This window comes from Diorhabda carinulata, chromosome Y (genome assembly GCF_026250575.1).
Source record: "Diorhabda carinulata isolate Delta chromosome Y, icDioCari1.1, whole genome shotgun sequence".
NCBI classification, from domain to species: domain Eukaryota; kingdom Metazoa; phylum Arthropoda; class Insecta; order Coleoptera; family Chrysomelidae; genus Diorhabda; species Diorhabda carinulata.
This window is the reverse complement of record NC_079473.1, coordinates 11,316,264-11,343,659: the sequence shown is the minus strand read 5'-3', so window position 1 is coordinate 11,343,659 and position 27,396 is coordinate 11,316,264. Positions and strand designations below refer to the sequence as shown.

At 31.1% G+C, this 27,396-nt stretch overlaps 1 protein-coding gene across 1 annotated transcript; it reads right to left on the bottom strand.

Annotated features, from left to right (window-relative positions):
• Positions 1–27,396, bottom strand: LOC130902939 (uncharacterized). The gene is made up of 4 exons (XM_057815229.1): positions 26,408–27,396; positions 26,140–26,341; positions 965–1,258; positions 1–84 (listed from the first exon to the last, which is right to left on the bottom strand). Exons 1-4 carry the CDS (start codon positions 27,394–27,396, stop codon positions 1–3), a joined length of 1,569 nt encoding a protein of 522 aa, XP_057671212.1.

Below are 27,396 nucleotides of genomic sequence, written 5' to 3'. Positions count from 1 at the left end.
TCATTGTTCTTGCCTTTTCCAACAAACTTCTATTAAACCTCTCAGCCTTACCATTCTGCTGTGGCGTATATGGTATTGTATAATCTAAAACAGTTCCATTTGATTTACATAAATCTTTTATATCTTTGGAAATATACTCCCCTCCATTGTCACATCTTAGCACTGCCAATTTTATGTTAAATTTTGATTGTACCATATTTACATATTCTTCAAAACACTTAAACACCTCATCTTTACCTTTTATGATATACACTGTACAAAAATTAGAAAAATCATCCACAAATGTAACAAAATATTTACCCCCATCGTGACTTAGTGGCGTTATTGGTCCAACAACATCAGTATGAACAATCTCTAATAATCTTTTTGCATGTGATCTTGTTTCAAATCTAAGTTTTGTCATTTTACCTTTTACACAGGCTTCACAAAAATCAATTTTATTTACATTTACATTTTCCAAACCTTTTACCATTCTTTTATCAACTAATAACTTTAAATTTGCATTACACATATGCCCTAATCTTTTATGCCACATCATTGATTCATTGTCATCATTTTCAATCATAAAACATCGATTTTCTATCTTATACTCAAAAATAATCTCATAAAGCCTGTTTCTAAATCCTACTCCTATCAATTTATTTTCATTATATAAACTAACCTGACCACCCTCAAAAACTACAGATACATTAGACATTTCTAATCTTTTTACTGATAATAAATTCTTCCTTAAATTTGGAACGTAAAAAACATTTTTTATTATGCATTCAATGATCTTTCCATTTATTTTACTCAAAACTTTAATATTTCCAATACCTATTGCCCTCAAATATTCATTATTCTTTGCTACTGCTATGTTAATTGGTGTTTTTAATTCTAAATATTCATAAAAATATTTGTTATTATTTACTAAATGATCTGTACAGCCTGAATCTATATAGAATGAGATATTATCGTTACTTACAATCTTACTTTCATTACCATTCATCAAAAAACATATTCCATCTTGCTCTTCCTGATCTTCGGAACTTTGTTTCTTGTTCACCTCTACATGATTTCCCTGATTTCTGTAGTTTGTATGATAACTTCTACCTCGAGTGAAACCTCTACTTGGAGTTGCATATCCTCGAAAACCTCCTCTACTATAACCACCTCTATAATTTCCTCTGAAACTACCTCTTGTAAAACCACCTTGCACAACTCTTGAATTTGATTGCCCTGGTACACTTTCTTTACAGTCTTTTTGCATATGTCCTTCCTTATGACACCGGAAACACACTATTTTTCTAGTATTTGTAGTATTAAATACTGCTGATTTTTGTTCATAAGTTGATTGTTCAGATTTTAATGCTTTTCTTCTTTCTACTTCACTTCTAAATTTTCTTTTGACGAAATCTATTGTTAACACTTTAGGATCCATATTCTCTAATATTGTTATAACTGTTTCAAAACTTGGAGGCATCCCCATCATTAACATACATACAATGTCCTCATCACTCATAACAGCTCCTGTAGCTCTTATCTTCCTAACAAGATCATCAAATTCTGTCAAATAACCTTCCAAATCTTCATTCTCTTTTAATTTTAATGACATTAACCTTCTTCTTAGCATCATTTGCCCGGGTAATCCTTTTTTTTTCATAAATATCTCCTAAAGCTTGCCACATACCATAGGCTGTATTTTTCTCCGTTACAAATTCTAATTGCTTATCATCCAAACATTGTATTATCAATGACTTACATAACTTATCTTTTTTCATAGCTTCCTTTTTGTCTTTTTCCACTGTATAATCTGATTCCACAAATTCTTTTTCTATCCATTCTGCCACATCTTTTTCTTCTAGTAATATTTTCACTCTAAATTTCCATGAGTAATAATTTTCACCATTCAATAGTTCTATGTTATAAATATTTTTTATTTGTGAATTAGCCATTTTCTTTATATTTTAATTATCCACAGAATCACCTGGGCCCATAACCTGTTGTTTTTTTAAATAATTAACTTATACTCTTTCTTCTTATACACTTTTTATTTATCAACTCCATGTACAATACAAATCTTATTAATATATCATCTTAACCTTAATAATGAATAATTCTCGATAATTCTCTATGATTCTCACTAACTGACTTCTTCTTTTTTTTTTTTTATTTTCATATATCTTAACAGTAGGCCAGAAAGTAAAAAAACTAATACCTATATTATTAAACACAAACCAGAAAAGTATTATTTTTAACAGCGTTCAACTTAAGTAATCGATTTTCTAAGTGGAATTAGATGATTATAGTACAAGATGTAAATCTGTACAAGAAAAGTTGTAGTTCAAGCCAGCGCATTGTTTAAACATTTCTTAACAAAAAGATATTAGCAATATTTCAACCATTTTTCATACTTATTTGATGCAGTTTAAGCAAAATTTTTGATGTCGATTCCCACTTAGTCCACTACTAAACTTCTAATACGAAAAAATAATCAAGACAGTGGGCTTTAAACAACAGAAATGCCCAAGAAGGCGGTTTAATTAGCTGGAAAAGTGATAAAATAAATCATTAAAAATTAGAAGAAATTCAGCTGTAGCACCTGCATTATGAAAATATGTATTAATATCTGTTCTCGATAAATGAATATCTGTTGTACTTAAAATTTGGGTTGTCAATTTAACTTCCATAGCTATTATGGTTGAGCGAGAATGAAAAAAAAATTAGCTGCTCAGTAACCATCACCTTTGCATTGATAAATTTCGCAAATCATGCAACTTGGAATTTCGTCGAAATGGTCCAATTACAACTCTGGTTAGCAGAAAGATATCGAAACAAATTATATATCGTTAGCTCTAGCGATGTTTATAAAAAAACAAAAGCTTCCTATCACCTTTACTTTTTTTTAACGCATGAATTGTTGTAATAATTTGAATATTTAAGATACATTACATACTGTGAAAGTTATCAAGTTATAACTTCTTGCATAAGTTAAAATAGGAAGAGACATGAAAATCAGGAAAATTGAAGAAAATAAAGTGAATTATTGAAGAAATATGTTAAGGAATCAATCCAATGAGTTTCAAACACAAAAAAAAGGATAATGAAGTGATAAACTCCATTCTAGTAATGAAAATAATGAATTTTGATCTTATTCTCTCTGCATTAAAAAATAATCTATAAAAAATACATCGAGGGAAAAAGAAGACATGTACAAACAAAATTAAAAGGAGTAACAGAAAGAGGCATATTCAAAATTATACTTATCTACTATTATTGTATATATTTCATAACAGTAAAGGGTGACACAGAGGTGAAAAGCTAAGAACAAATGTGCGAAAACATTTAGAAATAAGGTCCCCTCAAAATTTTTTATAAATATAATCAATATCAAATAGATACCTTCCATACAACAGCTGTAAGCCTACACTTTGATGTTTAGGACTTTTTTGAAAAGAATACTGTTCCCTTTGATTTGATAACAATATACTTTCAACTGGTTATTGAGAAGCTAAAAAAATAAAACAAAAGTGTGTGGGTATTTGTCAGTAGAAACGGCATTACCTCACCCAATTCAAACAAACATGTTTCTTGAATATTCAACAACTCTAAAATACCTTTGACATGGAGTACAATAAACCATTAAGTTGCATTACAATGTATTCGCTAAGCTAAATTTACACTCAACCAAGTCATATGCATACAGGACTTTCCAGGAAAATTCTTCATTACTCATTCAGTTTCATTGGCAGATATAGTGTTGTTTGTACAAAGTGATGAAATGGCAAGTGACTTAAAAGTTCTTATTCAAAAACTGGTTAGACAATAATTTGAAATAATGATGGAAACATGACATTGCTAAAGTTATTTTTTTCAGACTAGTTTGAGATTTTCAAAGGAAGTCACCTAAAATACTTGGGAAACTATATGATTTAATATCAAATATTAATAATTAATATCAAATTATTAATATTTAGAGAATTAACAACTAATTGGCAACATTTTTCATCAATTCATTGTAAACTACAAGTTACTTATACTTCACAATTGGGGTAGAGTTTCTTTAAAGAATTTAACCAAACAAAAATTACTCAATATTTTATTTTCTTGCCTCAGAAATATGAATAAAACAAGTAAGATGGGTCAGAACAATACGAGGATCTTTTCTATCTCATATTTATTGTGCAGAAATACCACAGTTCATTTGAATGAATTTTATCTTGCAATTCCATAAGGTAGGTTCTCCAAAGCTACCAAAGGTCCCAATGTGAATCCATCCAAACGGTCCTATTATATCAATCATTATATATAGGTAAATATTTAAAAAAAGTGTTGTTGGGGATTGTTTTATCAAATTTCCAAAAATATTACCTAAATGATAGAATCACTGCAAAAATCTTCAAAGCCGTGTGGATGCGATTCTCTTGTTGCTACTTCAGTAATCTAATTCTTTTTTTGTAACTGGACATTCACAGACATTACAATAAAAACTTCCAGGCCCAGTTCAGATCAAGCTACCATAGTGAAATTGGTGAATATGTGAATTCACGCTCCTTTACCTAAAAATAAATTATTTGTAAAGTACTTCCAGTATTGGTGTAGTGCCTATACTTGTTTTTAAAAAAGATATTCAAATACTTGCCAACATCTTAAAAGTATTTAGCTTGTTTAAATCATATTCATCACCATAAAACATTGTGGTGTGTACGTGAGCATTTTCAAATACACAAGTAAGTATAGGTATATTAAGTTCAAAACTCTGACATCAATAAGATGATGATTATGAAGGCAAAATCAGATGAAAGAATACGACATGCAATATCAAATTACTTAGTTAAAGGTGTAGAAAATGTGAGAAATAATTGTACATACCTACTACAAAAATCAAAATTTAAAAAATATATACCTTTTCATTCAAAATTTACTTCATTACTTAAACTGTATTCACCTAATCTTCAAGTATAAAACTTAAACATAAGTTTTCCAACTAGATACCAATTCCGTTCCTATCATTATAATGAATTCCGAAGTTCCTTTGTTTGAAACTTTGGTTTACTTTGACCTTGGACGAATGAAAATGGTAAACCCAGCTGGCATGTTTGAATATAATTGAACCCAACTTACAGAAAACCTCAATGTTGTCAAATTTTACAATTTATTTCTTCATCATCTGGATGCATGTTACGTTCCAAAAATATTTATTTATACATCGTAATATTATTAAAAATCATTAAGAATCTGGCTCTAGTTCTCACTAAATTTAGTTAATTGATAATATTTTCCACATTTGATCTAAACAAAGATCAAGAAAATAATTTTGGCGAGAATGTTTATGAAAAAATATAAGCTATCCAAATAATAATTTTTTATAGCCGTTTATTGTATTTATTTTTGGAAAAAACTCACATGGGCAGATATTCATTCATTCATTCCCCTTTTCTAATTATGGTAAACGAAGCTGTATTTGAGATAGCTTTCTGAAAGGATGAGATTTGATATCAGCTCTTTTGGATTCTCTCTAATTAATTAAAAGATCAATTTCAAGCATTATTTCGAGATAAATTGTACAGTCCAAAACCTCAACTGTCCTCATTATAAAAAATAAAGATTAATAACGTCATAAGCTCGAGTTCAGTATCAAAATGGATCGTGTTGAACAACGCGCGGTGATTTAATTATTGAGTTAACCTCAAACCCCTTGGTAATGGTAATGGTAATGACTGCGCGTCGTCATTTTATATCCCAATGGCTTTTGGGGTGCTATTAAGTTTAAACGAATGCCAATTTAAAACTCAAAATTTAACTTATGGATAGGTACAAATGGAAGGTATTGGTAAATAAGCTTAAGTTTGAAGATGAACTTACCTTGGAAAGGGCTTGAAAAGAAACTACCGGAGTTGGTAGTAAATACAAATAATCGTAGTGGTTTAAGAAATTGTATAATAATGATTATGAATATCTACATTTTGTGCTTCAATTAACAAAACTCTTTCGCTATTCTTAGTTTTATCCGTAACATTGTCTTTTTTATAACAAAATTCATTATCGCAATTAATAGATGTAATACCACCGTCAGATTGCATTTTAAATCTCTTCATTCTTCGTTGTTTGAAGTTTTCTTCTTTGGTAGCTTCGGGTGTTGGTTTGGAATTATCTCGAGCGCTCGAACTCGTTAGGACGCTACTACAATCGGTATTACTATCCGTAGCGGGTGTCTTATTTCTCAAATTTTCCATAATTTTGCTTTTATAACTCAAAGGACCCGGTTTAATTGCATCGCAAAAGCAACGCTTCTCTTTTCTCAACCTAGACATATCGGTTTTCAATTTATATCAATATTTGACAAACGAACGACGTTAATGTCAAATTTAACTAACATAACCTCAAGAAAACATTTTGTTATTTACAATTGATTATTTGTATCCAACATACTTATTATAACGTCAGATTCAATTAGACACTGTTTGAATCGGATTCCTCGGTCTAAAAATGTTAATAAAAATAAATGGATTCCCCCAAAAATGGAATAAAAGTCTACAGGCCATATAAATATATTGAAATCCTCCACGGATTCCCGGAGTCCGGATGGTGGCTTTCCGGATATCGAGATAACTAATGTAAATACAAATTTAGATTTCGAAATCACTTTGCTTTAACGTTAAGAATTATTTTTAGGAAACGATTAAATATTAGTGTAAAACCTTGGAAAATGACAAAAATTCGAATATAAAATATAAAATTCACTACAGGGTGGATATGTAAAGTAACTTTTCGATTATTTCGTGACAATCTTATCAAAATTTTTTATAGCTTATCTGAAGCAAATATTCCAAAACTACGGTTTCGAAAGTCTTCGATAGCTTTTTTTGGTGATCTCGCATCTCTCGTTTGGCAAAAAAAGTCACTAAGCGATGAATCGGATGATTATTAACAACGCGATATTAATTCGATAATTTTCTTATTCAAATGTCCAGTTTTTAACGTGTGATCTATTAAGCCCCCCATCTTCAACGGTTTCTCTATTGTTCTGTAGCTGATACCACAGACGGATTCAGGTTCTATAAAGGGTATGCCTGCCACTATTTTAGATATTCTGTCATCTATATCGTTACCCTCTAATACAGTGTGTCCCGGAATCTATTGCAGGGTAGTAGTAGATATTAGAGCTCTAATCGCTGCTTGATTGAAAAATGCTTGATGTTTTGCCCAGATTTCCAGAGTATTTGATACATTAATAGTTTCCTAAAAGTCATATTTCAGGTTTGTTTATTTTTTTTGCTAAATCCGTCTCTGAACTTTCTGGTTGACTATCTAACGTTGTAATTCAATCCTTAGGATGTTTTATTTAAGAATATTTTCTTCTAAAGTTTAGTAAAGAAATTCAAGGGCGTTGATATATAAACATAAAGTTTTATAACGTTTTCGAACCGCCTTTTCAGTGAGCAAAAGACGATGTAGACTAGCTTCAATTTTACATCATGACATATACTTTTACAATTTGCATCGTGCTATACCATACTACTAGAAAATACACGTGAGTAGCGTTCAACTTAGATAATCGATTTTCTAAATGGAATTGAATGATTATAGTACAAGGTTTAAATCTGTACAAGAAAAGTTGTAGTTCAAGCAAGCGCATTGTTTGAACATTTCTCAACAAAAATATATTAGTAATATTTCAACCATTTTTCATACTTATTTGATGCAGTTTAAGCAAAATTTTTATGTCGATTCGCACTTAGTCCATTACTAAACTTCTAATATGAAAAAATAATCAAGACAGTGGGTTTTAAACAACAGAAATGCTCAAGAAGGCGGTTTACCAATCACCTTATTAATCAGATTTAGCCTTCGGCGACATTAACTATATTAAAATTTGGATCTAAAACGACGTATTAGTTGATAAACAAATAATAAATGATTGTGTTGTTTGTTGTTGGAGACGTTGATGGATTTTGATAGGAAAATAATAATTAGAGTAGAGGATAGAAGTTTTAGTATGATTTGAAGTAAAGCAGATGTTTATAGAAAAACGTCCGTGGAACTGATCAAATTAAATACGTATATGTTTTAATCATCAGTTGTAGTAATTACAGAAAAATAAAAACTATAAGAGCCTCTGCATTGATTTAGAGATGTAATGTTTGTAAATTTATTAAAATATTACAAATTATTTTCAAAAAAAAATTGAAACAACTTAAACGATATTGAAGAAAAATGAAAATAAAAAAGTTGAGAGTGTTTTTATGTGAAAAACTAATTTGATTTACATACATATATGAAAAAGTCTAAACAAACATGTTTTTTTGATATTGAAATTACATAAATACTTCTATAAATTAATTGTTTCTCATTGTAATTAAATTAAATTAAAAATCCCTTTTTCAGATGAGAAAAATACTGAAACCATCTGTTCAAATTTCACTTGTAAAATATTTGTTTGTAGTGACTTTGATTCAACAATTTTACCAAGTCTTTACGATCCCAAAACGAAGTAGAATTTATTCAGGGTCTTATTCGGCAAGTGGTAGCTTTTATACTTTAGATTCCTCCGCCAGGATCTCAGCACTTCTTTTTTTCTATTTGTATATTTACATTTACCAAATTCGAGTTTATTTGTTCAGCAGCGAAATTGAGATGTACTTGTACAGAATATAATTTTTTTTCCTTTACAGAACGGTAAAAAAATGAAAAGATATAACTAAATAACGAAAATTTTAGACTATGATATGAAGTTGGAAACAAGTTTGTAATTGCCCTGAAAACATACTTCGTTCCTTAAACTTAATTTTAGGTCTAACTATTTACCTATGTTTTACCCCAAACGTCTCTTAACCACGTCAATTAGGAAGTTTTCACACCAAATAGTTTCCAAAAAAAACCAACAAAACTAGTTGAGTTCCAACTAAAAATTCCAAGTTCATCTACGATTTTTTTCTTAGGATTCTGGTCTGAATAATTACATCAAAAAAAATTTAAGATAATTCTTATAAACTCTGTATAGATACATGTTTAAATGAGTGACTTTTGAAGTATATTTTAAAAATTTTCGAACCCCAACAAATCAATTTTTACCTCACGTTATTAATTATTGGAAAACAAATTTCAAACACCTGTTCCCTGTAAAATTAGCCGTCTAGATGTGAAATAAAAATGTACGGCCGGATCCATTGTATTTGTGAATGTGTGTGAGCAATTCTAAAACATTGCGGTGGAATTTTTTTTTAAAATACAAATTTGAATCGAAATCCACACATGAACGTCGAATCTAACTTCAATATTATAATTACATTAAAATCCTCGATCATTTCCTTCAACAACTCCACGTCTGAATAGGATTCATGGAATGTTATTTGTGGTCAGTACTGCTGTAGAAAGTGGAAATTTAGATCTGGATTGCTCAAACGATCAAAAAATTTGAGACGCGGCTCTATAGACGCATCTTGAAGACACCTTGGACTGACTAGATCACCAACGACGAAGTGCTAAGACGCATTAGTCGCAACAGAAAGCTGTTGACAATTATTAAGATTGCGTACGCCATTGAAACAACTGTCATACATAAAAAAGAAGAAGAAGATTGCAGAAAAATAAAGAAATAGAAGAAAAACTGGGAGGAGGAAATGTGAGGTATACAAAAGACTAAAATAGGCAGGACACATAACGAGAATTTGTAAGTAGGATAATGGATACCTCTATGGACAAGAAACAAAGGCAGATGAGGAAATAATTCAATCTCCGAGTTTAATGTTTAACCTCCGATTCTCCAAATATCTTTTAATCTCAAATTCGGCATGACACCATTTTTAATTAATAACGACTGCTTTATTCGATATTATTCCAAAGAGCAGACGGATGTAAAAGCAGACATAATTTATTAGATGTATATGCAGCAAATGTCGCTATTAGTTTTCTTTGTTTATCACATGAAAACAACTCAAATTTTAAAACTACTCGGACCACCAAACGTCTTTTTTCGTAAATACAAACATTAGCTATTATAGAATAGATTTCATTAATGTTTGGCTTTTGAAAGACCTTCAATAATATTGATAATGATTATCCATTGAGGAAAAGCCTTCTCACCATACTAAGAAAGCAAGAAGACTTAAACATTATCCTAATTGATACCATTAACTCCCAGGATACTTCCCAGGAGCTTGCCTGTATTTTATAGACACTGGATTATAGCTCTAAACGAATTATCCTTTTTTGAACGAAAACAGATTTGTTTTATTCGATGATTTTTCCAAAAACGTCTCTCCATACTAAAGAGGAACAGTCTTTTTTTGGGTACATATAGCATTTGGTAGGACAAACAAGATTGTTCTCCATAAACAGACACTAAGAATACAAGACGACTTAAATATTGTCTATTTTTAGGTGAATATATGAAAATAAGTGTTCGGAATATCTATTTTTAAAAAGGAAATGTCTTGGCTGCGAAATATCAAACAATGGACATACCTACACGATATAAAGTTTTTAATACAGACGAAATAATAGAAAAATATCATCGCAAACATCCCTTAATGGATAGTATTACAAAAATAATGATCCAAATCGCTAAAACCTGCTGGAACCGATGTAAGACACCATCAAATATACCCAGGATACTTCTCAGAAGCTTGGCTATAGAACACGGACACCAGATTTTAGATCTAAACTAATTATCTCTTTTTAGATGAAACCAGATTTGTTTTATTCGATGATAGTAGTTTGAAGTGGTCTAAGGCATTCAGAAAGACTAGATTTTTTTAGTTCCATACTAAAGAGGAACAGTCTTTTTTGGGTACATATAGGATTTGGTGAGACAAACAAGTTTGTTTTCCATAAACAGACACTAAGAACACAAGAAGATTTAAATATTATCCTAATTGATACAATTAACTATCTGGTGTTCCAGATCGACCATTTTTCTCCATATTAAAAAGGAACAGACTTAAACATTATCCTAATTGATACCGTTCACTACTCGTTGATCCAGATCATCCATTTCTGCAATTTTTTTGTCGCTGAAATTCGCTGTCGCGCGAAATTTCTCGAAAACAATTTAAGGTAATAGACGAATATTTATCAGTTATCGTACTTTATACAAAATGATTTTTTCTAAACATATAACCGAGCTAGAAGTTTCACCACAACAAAGTACAATCAGTATATTTACCTTATAACGACTACAACAACAAGTTAATAAAGATTAAGACGAAGGAAGGCACCTTCATGTTGCACGCTGCTGTAAACGCAGAAAGCAATACGTCCCTCTATTCATACAAATTCGTTCGTCTGTAATATCAACAATGCAAATGGCAGAGTGGTTCTTCGTCAACCGGAAAATACACAACACGTGAATGAGAAATGCACTAAACAGGACCTATTCGTATATTCAAAAGGAGACAAGAAAACGAAGGATCCCTCAAATGGTAAACTGTAAAACGTCATTGTCATTTTATAGTTTTGAAAATCAATTAATAAAATTACAAACAATAATGATAAAATTATTGATAATAAAACTTCGTATACGAAAAAAATCTACATATGATATCAATTGTATTAAAATATTTCGATTGAGTATTGAAATTCTGGTAATACTTGAAGAAATTAACACTAAAGACTTTAATTAGGTGCTAATATAAAGGATGTACATCGCATTTTATAATTTTAACCCAAAGTTCGTTACGACAAGTCCTTTAAGACATTTGTCTTTGGATTTAGATACAAGAAACTGTCGCACTGTATTTCTGGATTGTCAATTACTAATTTAGAAACCTCATCTATCATTAATATTTTTTCAAGATCATTTCTTCATTTTGTTAAGTATAGTATCAATTACTTCATCATAATTTTTATTTTAATCTTAATTTGCGTCCTATATTTCCTTTACTGGCTTTGTTAATTTCTTTATTTGTAAATACTTACTTATTCTATTGTTAATCGTGAAAATTATACGAGGTTAGATAGATAGTTCAGTTTTTTTAATTTTTTCCCTTTCGAATTACGACATCTCGTGTATAAATATAAAAATGAAGGAAAAAGAAAGTATCCACTATGTTAATTTGAATATTTTCCGTGGTATTCGATTCGGAATTCGAAACATCATTTCGTGACTTACGGATTTGGGATGTTTAGTATTTTCTCTTATGGGTACATTAGTTTGTTGGTTACCATTCAGAACAGAAAAGGCCATAGAAATTAATTAATTAATTAATTAATAACGACTTTATTAACCTTAAAATATTTACTATAACTGACTTATTAAGCTAAAATATTACTATTTTTCACCAAATATTACTTTCACTTCACCAATTTACTTTTTTACTTCACTATGTGAGTCTTCACTTAATAAAAATAAATTATTTGTAAATTACTTCCAGTATTGGTGTAGTGCCTATACTTGTTATTAAAAAAGATAATCAAATACTTGCCAACATCTTAGAAGCATTTAGCTTGTTTAAATCATATTCATCAACATAAAATATTGTGATGTGTACGTGAGCATTTTCAAATACACATGTACGTATAGGTATATTTAGGGTTGCCATCTCTAAATTTTGGAAAACAGGACAAAACGCGTGAAAACCCCGGATTTTAGAGTCCGAAAGCCGGACATGTCAACAAGAACTTTTAAACATATTCAATGTAAAAAAAAAACAGTTAAAAATGTTATAAATCACCTTTTTTACTCATTCATTATTTTAACAAAACAGAATCATATTACAAATTGACAAATTGTTAATATAAATTAGCTTTTTTAATTCTTGAAATAAGAAAACAAAACCTTATTAAAATATTAAACAAAAACATATATTTAATGAATTAAAATCTTAAAAGTACCTACTTAGACCATTCTAGTATTCAGTCTTACAATTTTTGAGGTAACTCTTTTAGCTATAGTTCTATAATTATTATCTGTTTTACTTTTTATCAGCAGTCATTTATATAACAAAATATACTTATTCTAGCAGAATATAAACTAAATGCAGTCTTCTTAAATATTAAACAACAAAACAGAACATTTTTAAAGTTTAGACCTACATCAATGTAAGTTACATTAATAAAATTTTAAATCAAAATAATCAATCCTATACTTATTTTCATCAACTTAAAGTTTTGATCAACAACCTACTCAATGAAAACAATCATAACTTTAACTACAAAAATAAAAAGCAATTATTGCACTCACAACACGATTTGTCTATCTAGCTATTGAAGCGTTTTCCTCAGCCTCTTGCCTTTTTACTTATCAGTTTTTTTGTATTTATCATTTTTTCCGATAGCTTTTAGAATATCTTCCCTTTTTAAAAGTAATTTATAAAAATCAGTGCAACTGTATTCTTGGAAATTGAATTTAATTTTAATTATTGAAGAAACTTGTTTCTACGCTTAGTAAATTTCTTTCTTTAGTCCATTGTTGTGTAATTAATGAGAATACCCTCTCCACGTTGGCATTATGCGCCGGAATGCCAAAAAAATATTGCGCAATTTTCAGGAATTCCGAATATAAATTCGCATTTGGCGTTTTAAAAAATTGTACCCAAAGTTGATTGAATTTTAAAAGCTTATCTTGTTCAGTTAAGTTTTTGCAAAAATCCTTTAAATCCACCCATTCATCAATTAATTTTGCGTCGTCAATGTCTATATTTTTATCTTTTAAATAGAGGACAGTGTCTTCAATAAGAGTCCACTCTGTGTTGTTATTAATTTTCGGCAAAAACATCCAATCAAATTTCTCAAATTGTTTTAAAGGTTTCATCCATTCTTCAATATATCTTTTAATTTCATTGTAGAAGTCATGTGTGCATTTTTCCCTGTTCTTGTTTCCTGTTTTCATCTTCTTTATTTATAATACTCTGAACGTTCAGCGGCACAAAATTTTCCTTAATTCGGTCTTCTAAACTTTTTGTTATGGAAGAAAGTATGCTTTTTGTTTCAAGAATTGAATTATCGCCTTTTTCTCTAATGTCTGTATTTTTGTGTGAATGGTGTGCATAATTGAGTGTATAAGGAACAGGTATGCTTCCGATAGAGGATTTTTGAAAAACTGTTTAATTAAAACAGGTGGCCTTTCTATGCTTTCAAAATAATTAAGTAAAGGACGGTAGAGCTTCAGAATTCGCTCGATAGCTGGAAACAGGAAACGCGTTTTGGAATGATACAGAAGCTGTTTATATTCGACATCAGCGGTTTCGCATAATTCTTTAAGAGCTTCGGTTCGTACTGTGTAAATGGAAAAAAAATTATAAATTTTTAAAACGATGGATTCAATGTCTACTGCCAGTAAATCACATCCGTGGTACACTGCGTTATTAATGACATGTCCAGAGCAACCCACACCAACCAAGTTTGGGTTTAGATTTTCCTTCAGCTTGTGGAAAACATTATTTGTTCCAAATCTATCTATCCCACCGAAGTTTGTATTGCAATTATCTCCACCAAAAGCAATACATTTAGACAAGAGATCATGCCGGCGAAGCTGTGTTATTATCAGTTCGGTAATAGTGTCAGATGTCTCGTTTTTAGTGTTTTCAATTTCAAGCACCTTAGTAGTGAGTCCATTTTTTTTACATCAAAATATTGAATAACCAGCGGGAATAATTTTGTGCTTCCGTGATTACTAGCATCAGTAGCCACACTTATGAATGGTACATCTTGTAAATCAGTCTTAAATTGTTCAACCGACAAAGGGCTCAGCCCTCCGGTGGCGATCGCAGTTGCTTTTGTTCGATTGCACGTAACTTTTTTTGCAGTATCTGACGTCGAAAATAATTCGCGGTTGAGAGCACAAGTGCAGTCCAATGAATTAAAAGACATATGATGACATATGATTACTTACTGATAGACGAGAACGCCTTCCGCTGCTGAAATAAGGAGGTCTTCCGATGTCGATCTCACAAAATATGTTGCAATATTTTTAAATTTTTAAATTTGTTTTGTGTTTCAGCGTACTTAAATGCTCATTTAGGGCTGTAACGCCTTTGTTTGCGATTGAAATACTCGTAGAACAAACGACACAAAACGCTTCCAAGTCATATCTTCCTTTTTTAAACATCGGGAACTTACTTTCCAAATCACTGTTAAATAGGCATTTACGTTTAGGCATTTTGATATCTAATCTGAAAAGAATAAAATAAGTACCTAAAAATATAGTCAATAGAGAATTTCAATAAATAAACAAAGGGATAAAATTAGAACTATAGAATACAAAATTCTAAGCAAATAAAAATTAAAATTTCAAAAAGCAAAATGAGCATCTTGACTTAATATTATTATATTTTTGGATAAAAAGTAGCTAAGTACCTACTTACTGGGGATATAATCATACATAATTTATGCAATTTCAGCCTAATCTGTTCGTGTAAAAAGGTTACAAAAATAGATAGACTTATTTTCATATGTATAATCGAAATGTGGATAGCATTCAGAAGAGCAGTGTCGCACTACCTGTAAAAATTAAACTACGATATTTAAGAAAAATATTCTTTGCTTACCACATGTACCTACGTAAGTTCACCCGCTTAACTGGAACGACGCGATATCTGCATTCGTCAAACCGTTGTTGCGGAGTGCGGGACGCGCGTCGTGAATTCGAACGAACGAACGGCGGACCGCGGCTACCACGACGGGAGGGGTGGGGGAACGGTGAATACACATGGTTCGTCGGTTGATCGTGGTGTGCGAGCATAGATAGTGCGTAACTCGCGGGCGACACAATTTTCTTTAAATTTTCTTATTTAAAAACCCGGTCTACAAATGAAACCTTCCCCGGACGGTCCCCGGATGCCCTCTAAACTAGGACAAATCCGGGGAAACCCGGACGGATGGCAACCCTGGGCCAACATATAGGTTTTTAATGAGGATATGCTTATTTATTATAATTAATAGTCAATTTATGTCAAAAACAAGATGAATGAAATATGAAGAAGAGCCATGATGAGGAACATTATGCTGAAAACAAAAAACGTGAAACAGAAAAGTCAAAAGTGTAAAATGAAGAAAGAAAGAACAAGAAATAAGGAAATCAAAAAGATAAAACTATGCCCCATCGCGTCATTTTACAACAAAAACAATAATAATTCATTAACAAGCTCAAAAAATTTTGGCAGCACTTTCATTCATTTTATCGCACAGAAAGTTAAAAAGTCGGGATTGCTTCGGTCGCGACTTAATGAAAGTTACAACCTTCAGTTCATAGCACGAGCACCATCAGTCGTCCGTCCAATTCAGGGCCGGATTAAGATTTATAAGGCCCGGGGCTGAAGTAATGACGGGGTCCCCTTAAGGAATTCGGAAACCCGGAAAAATTCACAAAATAATATCAATACGTTAGATTTTTGGTATCAACACATCAAAAAATACAGAATGATTTCCAAATGATGGGCCCTCTTGGACTTGGGGCCCGAGGCTATAGCCCCCCCCAAGCCCCTGGCTTAATCCGGTACTGGTCCAATCCTTTTTGTCCGTTTTATTTCATTATCTGTAATTAAATCATCGAGATATTTAAAAGTCTTCTCTCCTGTTGGTTTAGACAATAAAGACTTGCAACAAAGCAGTTCTTTTATGCTTTCATTGGGATCGAACCTAACAAAGGCTAATAGATTAGCCTGGTCAGCAACTTCAGTATTTTCATCAAGTTGATGTGAAAAGTTTCTTTTAAAACTGTAACTGTGAATTTGACCGATTTTTTTGTTTCCTTTTCAGTGAATGAAACGTCAGATTCTACCATACAGGGTGTTTTGTTCCTTTTTTAGCTATCAATAAGGATAGGCGATATGATGCAATTGTAGTTTGTCTATTTTTCTCACCAGAAATTGATGTTTTCATTATTGAGTTTGACTATAAGAATTCTTTTCCTTCATACTGAAAAAAATACATATGTTTTTTTTGTGATTATCTTTGCAGTTTTTAAGGTTTCATACTCTCATCAGCAAATACTTCGAAACATAAAACACACTAAAGTAGCAGGTCGTCATCTGTGCCAGTAACCACAAAAACCATATTTCAAATAATCAGCAATGTACTTACGGGACTTACTTCTTAAGGATTTCTTTTAAAAATTCTAAAATAGGCTAATAAAAATAAGTTATGCATTGAGATGTTTATTATTATAAATTATTAATAAATGAATTTTGTCTTATTACTTGGTTTGAAATAAGAACTTTCAAGGCACTTACCATTTAACCAATCAAATCATCTATTTGTTTTTCAACTAGAAATATTCAGGCAATTTAAAACAAAATTTGCTCCATTCTCAACAACTAGGCCCCGTAAGGGTTCGTATTTCTATATCAAAATGTCCGTCGATGATGGACAATGCCATATTAGTCACACAGAGTGACTAATTCCATAGATCGAAATATATTACGAAAAAAAGTCGATTAATCACCCTGTATATGGCCATCAAAATTTACAAACTTAATATAAAAAATAATCAAACCTGTATATGAGTTTACAAATTTCCCACTCTCCACATTCAATTGATAAAAAAATCGCACTCTTTTTAAGGTAACTTGAAATTTATTTCGATTTTCACTCCAAATGAAATATTGGAATAAGTAAAATCATCCTGTATGTAAGGTAACTTAATAATTTCGATATTAAAACAAAATCATCCTGTACATGACATGAACTAAAAAAATGGGACAACACTAACCTAATGAAAGTGACCAAGAGAAATATTAGACTTACCGGTTCTAAGGAATCTTTCAAGCAAAAATAATTCTCGATATCAGGATCATCTTCCACCATAGCCGGCCACCATGGATAACCTTCGATTTTCGTCCAGACGATGCTACCCGCGTTATATTTATTAAATATCATCAGCTCCTTTTCTTTATCGTCGATCGATTCTTCTTTGATTTCGCATCTATTATACCTCCCATCTGGATTCATCCAGCAATACCATTTGTCAGATAGATCCAGGGGATCTTTCACGTCGGGCAGGTATCTATACTTGTCGCAAGAGTCGCAATACACATAGAGACCGACGTTTCTGAATTCTTGAAGTGATCTCATTTTCTCGTAGAAGCATTCGTTCGAAAAGTTCATATGTTCCTCCTCTTTCACATCTTTTCTGTTTAGAACTTCCTTGGAATTGGCGTCGCTACAGTTCATTGGTGGTGACGAATCGAACTTATCTGCAGGAGTCACTATGATCTTCTCACCGTTAGCATATTTTTCCTCCTTTGGAGCTTGGAACGATACCGTTGAGTTTTGGTCTTTATAAGTTTGTTTTTTCTTCTCCTTAACCAACTTCAACCAGTTATTGAATTTTGTCACTACCAAATTTTTGTAATACAAATTGTTTTCTTTACTCAAAGACGACGGCATTTTAAAACTTCTATAATTTTAATATACATATAACACTTATTAACCGTCTTACTTTCATTCACTTAAAAAAATATTTCTGACAATTGTTGCTATAGATACGATGATTTAACTATCTGAAACAAATAAAATGAAAATATGTAGACATATATGTAATACCAACTGTCCATATAGGAGTCTTACTTATATGAGTAATAATAGTATTACCATTCTATAAAGAATATTCTTTATACAATGGTATTACAGTATATGTTAGACAATGTATTATAACCAAAATAATATTATACAACGTTGACTACAATATTTTTTGTATTGAAAGGGAAAACGACAACATACTAGTACGTTGTGAAGTGGATTAGACAGTTTAGGTTATTGCGTATCTGTCATTATATTAAGTTATAACAATAAAAAGGATATTTTTATTCTAATAATACTAAAAACAACAAGTTATGGGTCCGAGACTTTTCACTGTATAAATAAATAATTCGAATTACGAAACTAAAAACGAAAATTCATTAGAACAAAAAACTCTTTTCTGGAAACTGTAAAATAAGTGGAATAACTTTAAAAGCATATAGAATTATGGACTTGGTTATAAATCGCATACCGAGTATTATTTATGTTTATGATATAAACATACATTTGTCAACACATATAAGCTGTACTGGTAAATGATACGGAAATATTTGAAAAATTGTCTAAGCTGTATGAAGGAGATACAGAACAATTAAAAGGTAAGGTCTCTCAAAAATTTTTCAGCTATACCTATAAGAGAAATGACAATCAATATATCTGTATTCATGATAATAACCACAATGAGAGGCGATGAGTATACACATTTAAAAAACTAGAAGATCAAAGCATGATGAAATCTGCAAAACCTGACATAAGCGTAAAAGGTATTGGAAACACACATTTTGAAGAATGCTTTCTTCAGAATGTTATAATATTTTCACTGGAACACAAAAGTTAAGTGTCATACTGGATAATAGAATACATAAAAATGTTTGAAACTAAATTTGATAAAATGTAAACGAGTTTTGTTATTACATTTTTAATTATTCAAAATTACGATGACCAATTTGCAAAAAATGCATTCCTCTCGCTATAAAAAGATGGATACATAAACACGAATCAATCAAATCTACAAAAATCAACACTAAAAAAATATTTAATGACAAAAAAAACATACAAAGCAAATTGATGTGAATCGGGGCGTGACTATTTAACCGATAAACGTGTTTGGTTTTCTATATTTTTCTAAAAATTTGTTCTCTTCATTATGAGCAATTGTTTTTGATTCTTTTATCGTTTTTAACATATATAGGGTGATGAATGTTAGGTTGGAACTCAACAACAACGAAACTACCATTTTTTAAAATAAATTTTACACTGTTAAATATTTTTCTTTCACTTTGTTTAATGAAAGACGCACACGTTACTTTTATTTTTGTTTTTGTATATTTTTGTACGTTTTTAGACGTTCTTTTATTAAATTTTTACTACTAACTACATATTTAGTATCATTTTTGTCTATTTTTCGACATTATTTCATTGAATTTTCTTCTTCTTCTTGATTCTAGGCCTATTCCGGTTTTTTCCGTAATTTTTGAAATACAATAAAAATTTGACTTTTTTTAAAACGAAAGACTCCAAAAATCAAGAAAATTTAGGAGTAAAAACATATTAAAAGGTCTAAAAAATTAGAAATTAAATAAACATATACAAAAGTCAGACAAAGCTTTCGAAAAATCAGATATCTATGAGAAAGGTTTCGAGGGCCTAAATGCTCTTAGAATAAACAGCTTATTACTTGGTTATCGAAACGCGCGTCAACTATATCGGCGTGAACAATGTATTCAGTCTGTTTGGTTATATAGCCACTGCTTTTTATAAATAAATCCCAAGCAGTACGCTGCATCACAAAATAAACTTCTACATTTCGTATAAATAGTATGTAATGAATTAAAAACCGAAATTGCAGGATATGTTGTGATGTCTGCTAGTCGAAAACGGATATTTTAAATTTCAAAAAGTCATAAAAAAAACATCACGAACCTCTGTTAGAATATATGGAACGTAACCAATTTTTAGTTAACTGTCAAAGGTCCCTTGCTTCGGGTAACTCATCAGTATTCATGTTTGTTTCCTGTTTTCATTTTTTATTGGAACCTCAATATCAGTGACATTATTAGAACATTTTCCTTATTGGTTATAAGAGAGTCTCACTCTTGGAAGCACTTAAAATTTCAGATGAGTGTAATAATTCAATTTAGGAAAATATAGATGAAGCGGATCTTTCCGACTGATGTAAAATACAGAATATGCAATAAATATGCATATTGATGAGTATGATTTACACAAGCTAAATGCTTTTAAGAGGTTGACAATATCTAATACTAATGAATGTATCACCTCTTACCAAATAGTAATTACAAAGTTAGATCGATAAAGTCCATTACTTTTTGAAACGGCAACACTGCACATGTCAATAAGCAGTGTTGTTTTATTACTATATCTATACACCAAAAAATTGCTAACAATAATTTATTCAAACTGCTTAAGTTATTTAAACAACTTTTTTTATAAACATTGAATATATTGATTAAATCTGAATTAACTATATGTCAAAAAAAACTCGTGTGAAGAACAGCAAGGGCACGGAGGTAAACGTATCAATAGTTTTGGAGCTCAACAAGATTTGAAATGTTTATAAAAAAATTCATGTATATCTTATATGAAAAAATAATCTAAATACCTTCAATTTCAAACACATATGTAAACATTTTTCATCAAAACAATTAAAAAACAAAATTAAGATTATTACTTCATCAAAAGGTTATATCAGTCTGAAAGATCCGCTTCATGCAAATTTTTAGAAATTTAATTATTTCACTCACCTGAAACTTTAAGTGTTTCTGAAAGTATGAATAACTCTTGTAACCAACAAGAAAAATGTTCTTATAATGTCATTGATATTAAGGTTCCAATAAAATTAGAAACTTTGCAGGAAATCTCAGCAGTTCTGATTTCGATACACTGATGAAGGCCAAGAAAAAATAGGAGTATTCTGAAAAATAGAGTGGCTGTTTAAAGAAAATATCTCTTCAAATTAAATTCGAAATCTGTGAAAAAATAGGTTTTACGGAAATTATTGGTAAATTTGTCACTCAGAAAGCCAGAAAGATTATTTTATAATTAGGTAATTATAATGATTAGGTACCTAGTCTGTAAACTGTAGAACAACTGATAGATATACTTTTTTGTTGAGTATTGAGTTGGTACTTTTTTTATGCGAAGGTAATAATATTGTTTGTTTTTTATTTTGATAAAGTATTTCGTTGATATTATATAAGCTGGCCAAAAAAATAAAGTTTTCAAATTTTATTTGCATTTTTACTCATGAATCACTTCTTCACAACGATTGTGACGTAGGAATACGATAAAAATTCGTAACTATCTAATCTATTTTTTCCTAAAAACTGAAAAATGACAAAACTGCAGATTAACTATCAAGTTAAAGGCATTTGACCTTGAACAGGAAAAGAATTTAGCCAGCGGCGCTAGATAATACAGTGAAGGTTGTAAATTACATTAAGTCGCAGCCTAAGCAATCCCGACTTTTTGCCATTCTGTGCGATGAAATGAATGAAAGTGCTGTCAAGATTGTTTGGGCTTGTTAATGAATTATGATTGTTTTTGTTGTAAAATGACGAGATGGGGCATAATTGTATCTTTTTGATTTCCTTATTTATTGTTCTTTCTTTCTTCTTTTACACTTTTGACTTTTCTGTTTCTTGTTTTTTTTTGACTACTGCTTTCCTTATAATCTTTCAACATCCGAGTAATGATTTTAACTTTATAATATTCACCGAATTCCACATCTCCTTGTATTTCAATTTTATTCCAGAGTCGATATACAATAAATATAAAAAGGATTTTCTAAAAATTTAAAACTAAGACTAATATGTCACTTGAACAATATCTAAACACTCAAAAATATTTCACTCTAACAAATCTATTCAAAATTTTTTTCTTGAAAATATTTTTATTTAAGAAAATAACGATAAACCTCCAAGGAAAAAATCATGTCTAGTTAAGATGTATCGGTATAATTCCGCAATACCGTCAATCTCCAGTGTCAGTCAGAGCATTGAATGAAAACGTTAGCCCTCCAAAAAGAAGAAAGTAAGATTTGATCTCGAAAATATATCTATATTCACTTACAACAAAACTGCTTTCAAGAAAAAGATTAATCCGATTTAAATCCGTCAGACCTACAGCATCCAGTCAAAATTTTTCACAAACTGATATGAATAGAGAAAGATCATGGCGACTTGATTCCGCAATTTTACCGACATCGAATCGGTATATGACACTGATTGAAATAAATGAAAAAAACCATTTCGATATGGTTCCGCAAGTCTATCGCCATCCAGAGACACTAGTGTACAAATTGCAGAAAAATAACGATATTCTTCCACGAAGAACATCAATCCCGTTTGTCGCGGCAATGCCGTCAACATCTTATGAAAATAAATTAGAAATAGATTTTTGTGACTGCTTGAATTTAACAGTCATGCCATGGTTGCTTTGGAGAACGCTTAAAATGTGGTTCTAAGAAATGTGGACCAGAATCTGAGTTTAATCGACCGTTTTACATTAACAGAATCATTTATTTACATTCTGAAAAGGTTATCACAAACCTTTTGATGAAGTAATAATCTTAATTGTGTTTTTTAATTGTTTTGAAGAAAAATGTTTACATATGTGTTCGAAATTAAAGGTATTTAGATTATTTTTTCATATAAGATACATGAATTTTTTTATAAAAATTTCAAATCTTGTTGAGCTCCCAAACTATTGATACGTTTCTCAACACTGCATATTGACAATATATTCAATGTTTGTAAAAAAAGTTGTTTAAATAACTTAAACAGTTTGAATAAATTATTGTTAGCAATTTTTTGGTGTATAGATATAGTAATAAAACAACACTGCTTATTGACATGTGCAGTGTTGCCGTTTCAGTTGGGAGGCGGAAAATTCAAAAAGTGATGGACTTATCGATCTAGCTTTGTAATTACTATTTGGGAAGAGGTGATTCATTCATTAGTATTAGATATTGCCAACCTCTTAAAAGCATTTAGATTGTGTAAATCATACTCATCAACATGCATATTTATTGCATATTCTGTATTTTATAACGATGTCTGAAAGAGCTGCTTCATCTAAATTTTCCTAAATTGAATTATTACACTCATTGGAAACTTTAAGTGGTTCTAAGAGTAAGACTCTTGTAACCAACAAGAAGAATGTTCTAATGATGTCACTGGTATTGAAGTTCCAATAAAAAAGAAACAGGAAACAAACATGAATACTGATGAATTACCCGAAGCAAGGGACCTATTGGGTACTACATTTTGCAAGGACTTTGTGGTAGCGAAAAACTAATTAATAAAAAAATGCATCAAATTTATTGATGAAAGTGGGGACAGATTTTTCAAATTTAAATTCATCAAAAACATTTTTAACCATCCCGTCAACCAAGAAAAGCCTTTTACATTAGCCTACAGAATGTTGTTATTGAGTAGAGAGTGAGTTTACTAATTCAATCAACTGACGATCTTAAATCAAATTATATTCGGTAATATTTTTTTGTTTTGTACAAAACACATAAATACTAACAGAGAATAGGAGAACATCGAAACAGGCGTCAGTCAGTGTAATAGTGAGTGTGGTAATAGTAGTACATGTCTTGGATTTCTCAATGTGAATATTCTTCTTATCTTCATAGTATCTTTAAGGACTTTTACTTTTGTAATATGTTCATTCAACAAATTTTCGGAAACTGTGTGTATGTTCTCAGTGTCGATTCATTGTACAATCAACCAAACAACATGTATATCATAAGTTTTTACATATATTTATTGTAATTAAATATTTAATTACAATATTAAATGATAAGCATTCTCACCTCTTACTCGAACTTATTCTCAAAGTCACACTCAGTAATGAAAACAGCAATTTCTGGTGAGCAAAATAGACAAGCTACAATTGCATTATATCGCCTATTTGTATTGATAGCTGAAAAAGGAACAAACACTCTGTAGGGTAGAATCTGAAGTTTCATTCACTGAAAAGGAAACAAAAAATATCGGTCAAATTCACAGTTAAAGTTTTAAAACAAACTTTTCACATCAACTTAATGAAAGTACTGAAGTCGCTTGCTAAGCTAATCTATTAGCCTTTGTTAGGTTTCGATCCCAATTAAAGCTTAAAAGAAGAACTGCTTTTTTGCAAGTCTTTATTGTCAAAACCAACAAAGGGAAAATTTTTTTTAAATATCTCGAAGATTTAATTACAGATATCGAAATAAAACGGACAAAAAGGATTGGATGGACGACTGATGGTGCTCGTGCTATGAACTGAAGGTTGTAACTTTCATTAAGTCACGGCCTAAGCAATCCCGACTTTTTGCTATTCTGTGTGATGAAATGGGAAGTGATCACAAAGCATTCCTGCTTTATTGTGAAGTACGGTTTTTGATTTCCTTATTTCCTGTTCCTTGTTGTCCTCAATATTATTTTTATTTTATTATTTCTCACTTTATTGTTTCTTGTTCTTTGTTTTCAACATCATTTTCCTCATCTTGGCTCCATTTTTATATCGTGTATTTCAATTTTATTCCAGAGCCGATATCCATACGAGTATGCTATCACCTGAAGTTTTTTATTTTTCTTGTCAAATTTTGAGGTTTTTTTCTAAATGTTTGGCATAAGCATCTGAGCCAAATACACTTAGATTCCCAATAAACATTTTCTGTAACTTATGGTGATTCCTAGTTATATAAAGACTATATAAAGGTAATGAAATTATATAAAAAGGTTACGAAGTTTCCCAATAAACATTTTCTGTAACTTATGGTGATTCCTAGTTATATAAAGACTATATAAAGGTAATGAAATTATATAAAAACGTTACGAAGTTTTAGTAACTTTAGTAACACAGTTATATTACGGTTTTATAAAATTTCTGTAACTTGTGGGTATATAAAGAAGTGGTATAACTGTTTCCATCACCATTTAATAAAACATGTAGTAACTGTTACTAATGTGTTTTATAACAAATTTATATAAGGTTTTCCGTTACCTAAATTAGATAATTATATAGGCACCGAGTTATATAATAGTGTTTCTAAACACAATTTAAAAAATTGGGGATTATTAGTCCTATATATCCTAGGATATACAAACACTAATAATCCCCAATTTTTAATAGCTAGCCCAGTTTTTAATAGCTATTAAAAACTTTGGGTAACCAAGTTAGGGACAACAATTTCTTTTATATACATCAGTTACCTTAAGTAAAATCAATTGCCCTTATATATATAAACTTATTACAGATGACGATTGAAAAATGGTTGCCAGTGTCGATTGTCGAATAAGAATATATTATTAAGATACAAAGTTAATACTGCTAACAGTACTAACACCAGTTGTTTGTGAGCAGTGAGCAGCAGCAGTGTAATAAACATTAATTTATTATTGTAAAATATCGCTATGTTACGAAATTAGAAAAAAATAAAGCACAGCTCTGCGTTTCGGCGGAAAGTGACAAAAAATTTTAAGCGAATCGTAGATTGTGTACCGAGGTTACTGCTACTGTTAGACAGATAAATACTGAATTTTTTCCGCCACCAGATATTCCTCAAATTACAGAACAAAATGATAGCAGTCCAACGCCAACGACGGCAGAAAATGATCTTACTACTACTCGTCTGGAGACAAATCGTTTTAAAGCCAACAGAAAAGCATCCGTACTAAGATCACTCACCAACTCTGTATGTACTGCTTTCGTAACGCAACAAACAAAGAGGCATATGTAAGCTTTGGATACCTTGTATCCTCTTCCGGATTTATTTTTGATCGACATAGGTCCGGCATAATCAACGCCGACAAATTCAAACGGATGTCTCGATTTCAAACGCATTTCTGGTAAAGGCGCCATTATGGGTTGAGTTTGAGTGGGTTTATACCTAAAACATGGAATGCATTTTCGCACAACGTTTTTAACTAATGCGCGTCCGCCTACAATCCAGAACCTTTCACGAAGCGTAACCAACGTGTGCTGCGGTCCAGCGTGCATCAATCGTAAATGCGTGTTCCTTACTAGTAACTCGGCTAAATGACTTTTAGACGATAAAATTGCCGGGTGTTTTTTCTCAAAAGCAAATTTGGCATTGGTTAACCGTCCGCCAACTCGTAAAATGCCATCGCGGTCCAAAAACAGATTAAGACTAATAATTTTGCAGTCAGCGGCAGGTTTATTCTTGTTCAATTTGTTAATATCACGATGAAAGAATTCGCCTTGCGATAATTTTGTCAAACAGTTTAATGCACCGTCTAATTCAGAAACTTCCAATGGTCCACTATTACTTAGTTCAGGATTTCCCTTGGCCTTACAGTTTAAATAGAAACATCTTATATATGCGGTGATTCGCTTGAGTTTATTTACGTCCGAAAAATGTTTAATAAAATCATTTTCTGAACACGAGATAAGTAAATTAACCTTTTGTTTGCGAATATCGGGCAAATTTTCGTTTTTGTTAGGACATTCAGGCCAGCTCTCCTTTCTTTCTTTTAGAAATGGAGGCCCCTCCCACCACAGCGAGTTATTCAATAAATTTCTGGGTTTTACACCTCTCGATACGAGGTCTGCGGGATTGCTTTTAGTCGGTACGTGACGCCAGCTATCAGCTGCCGACAAGTCTTGGATTTCGGCGACACGATTAGCAACGAAGGGCTTCAATTGATTGGGTGGATACTTCAGCCATCCCAAAACTACCGTTGAATCTGACCAGTAAACGCACTGATCAATTTTTATACGTAATGACCTTTTGACTTCATTCGACAATCTGACTAAGGTTACGGCTGCCATTAACTCGAGTCGCGGCAGCGTAACGGTCTTTAACGGTGCGGCCTTGGACTTTGCGTATAGAAGACTTGTAAACACTTCACCATTCGCGTCGATAGATCTCAGGTATATACAAGATCCGAATGCATCTTCGGACGCATCCGAAAATCCGTGCAT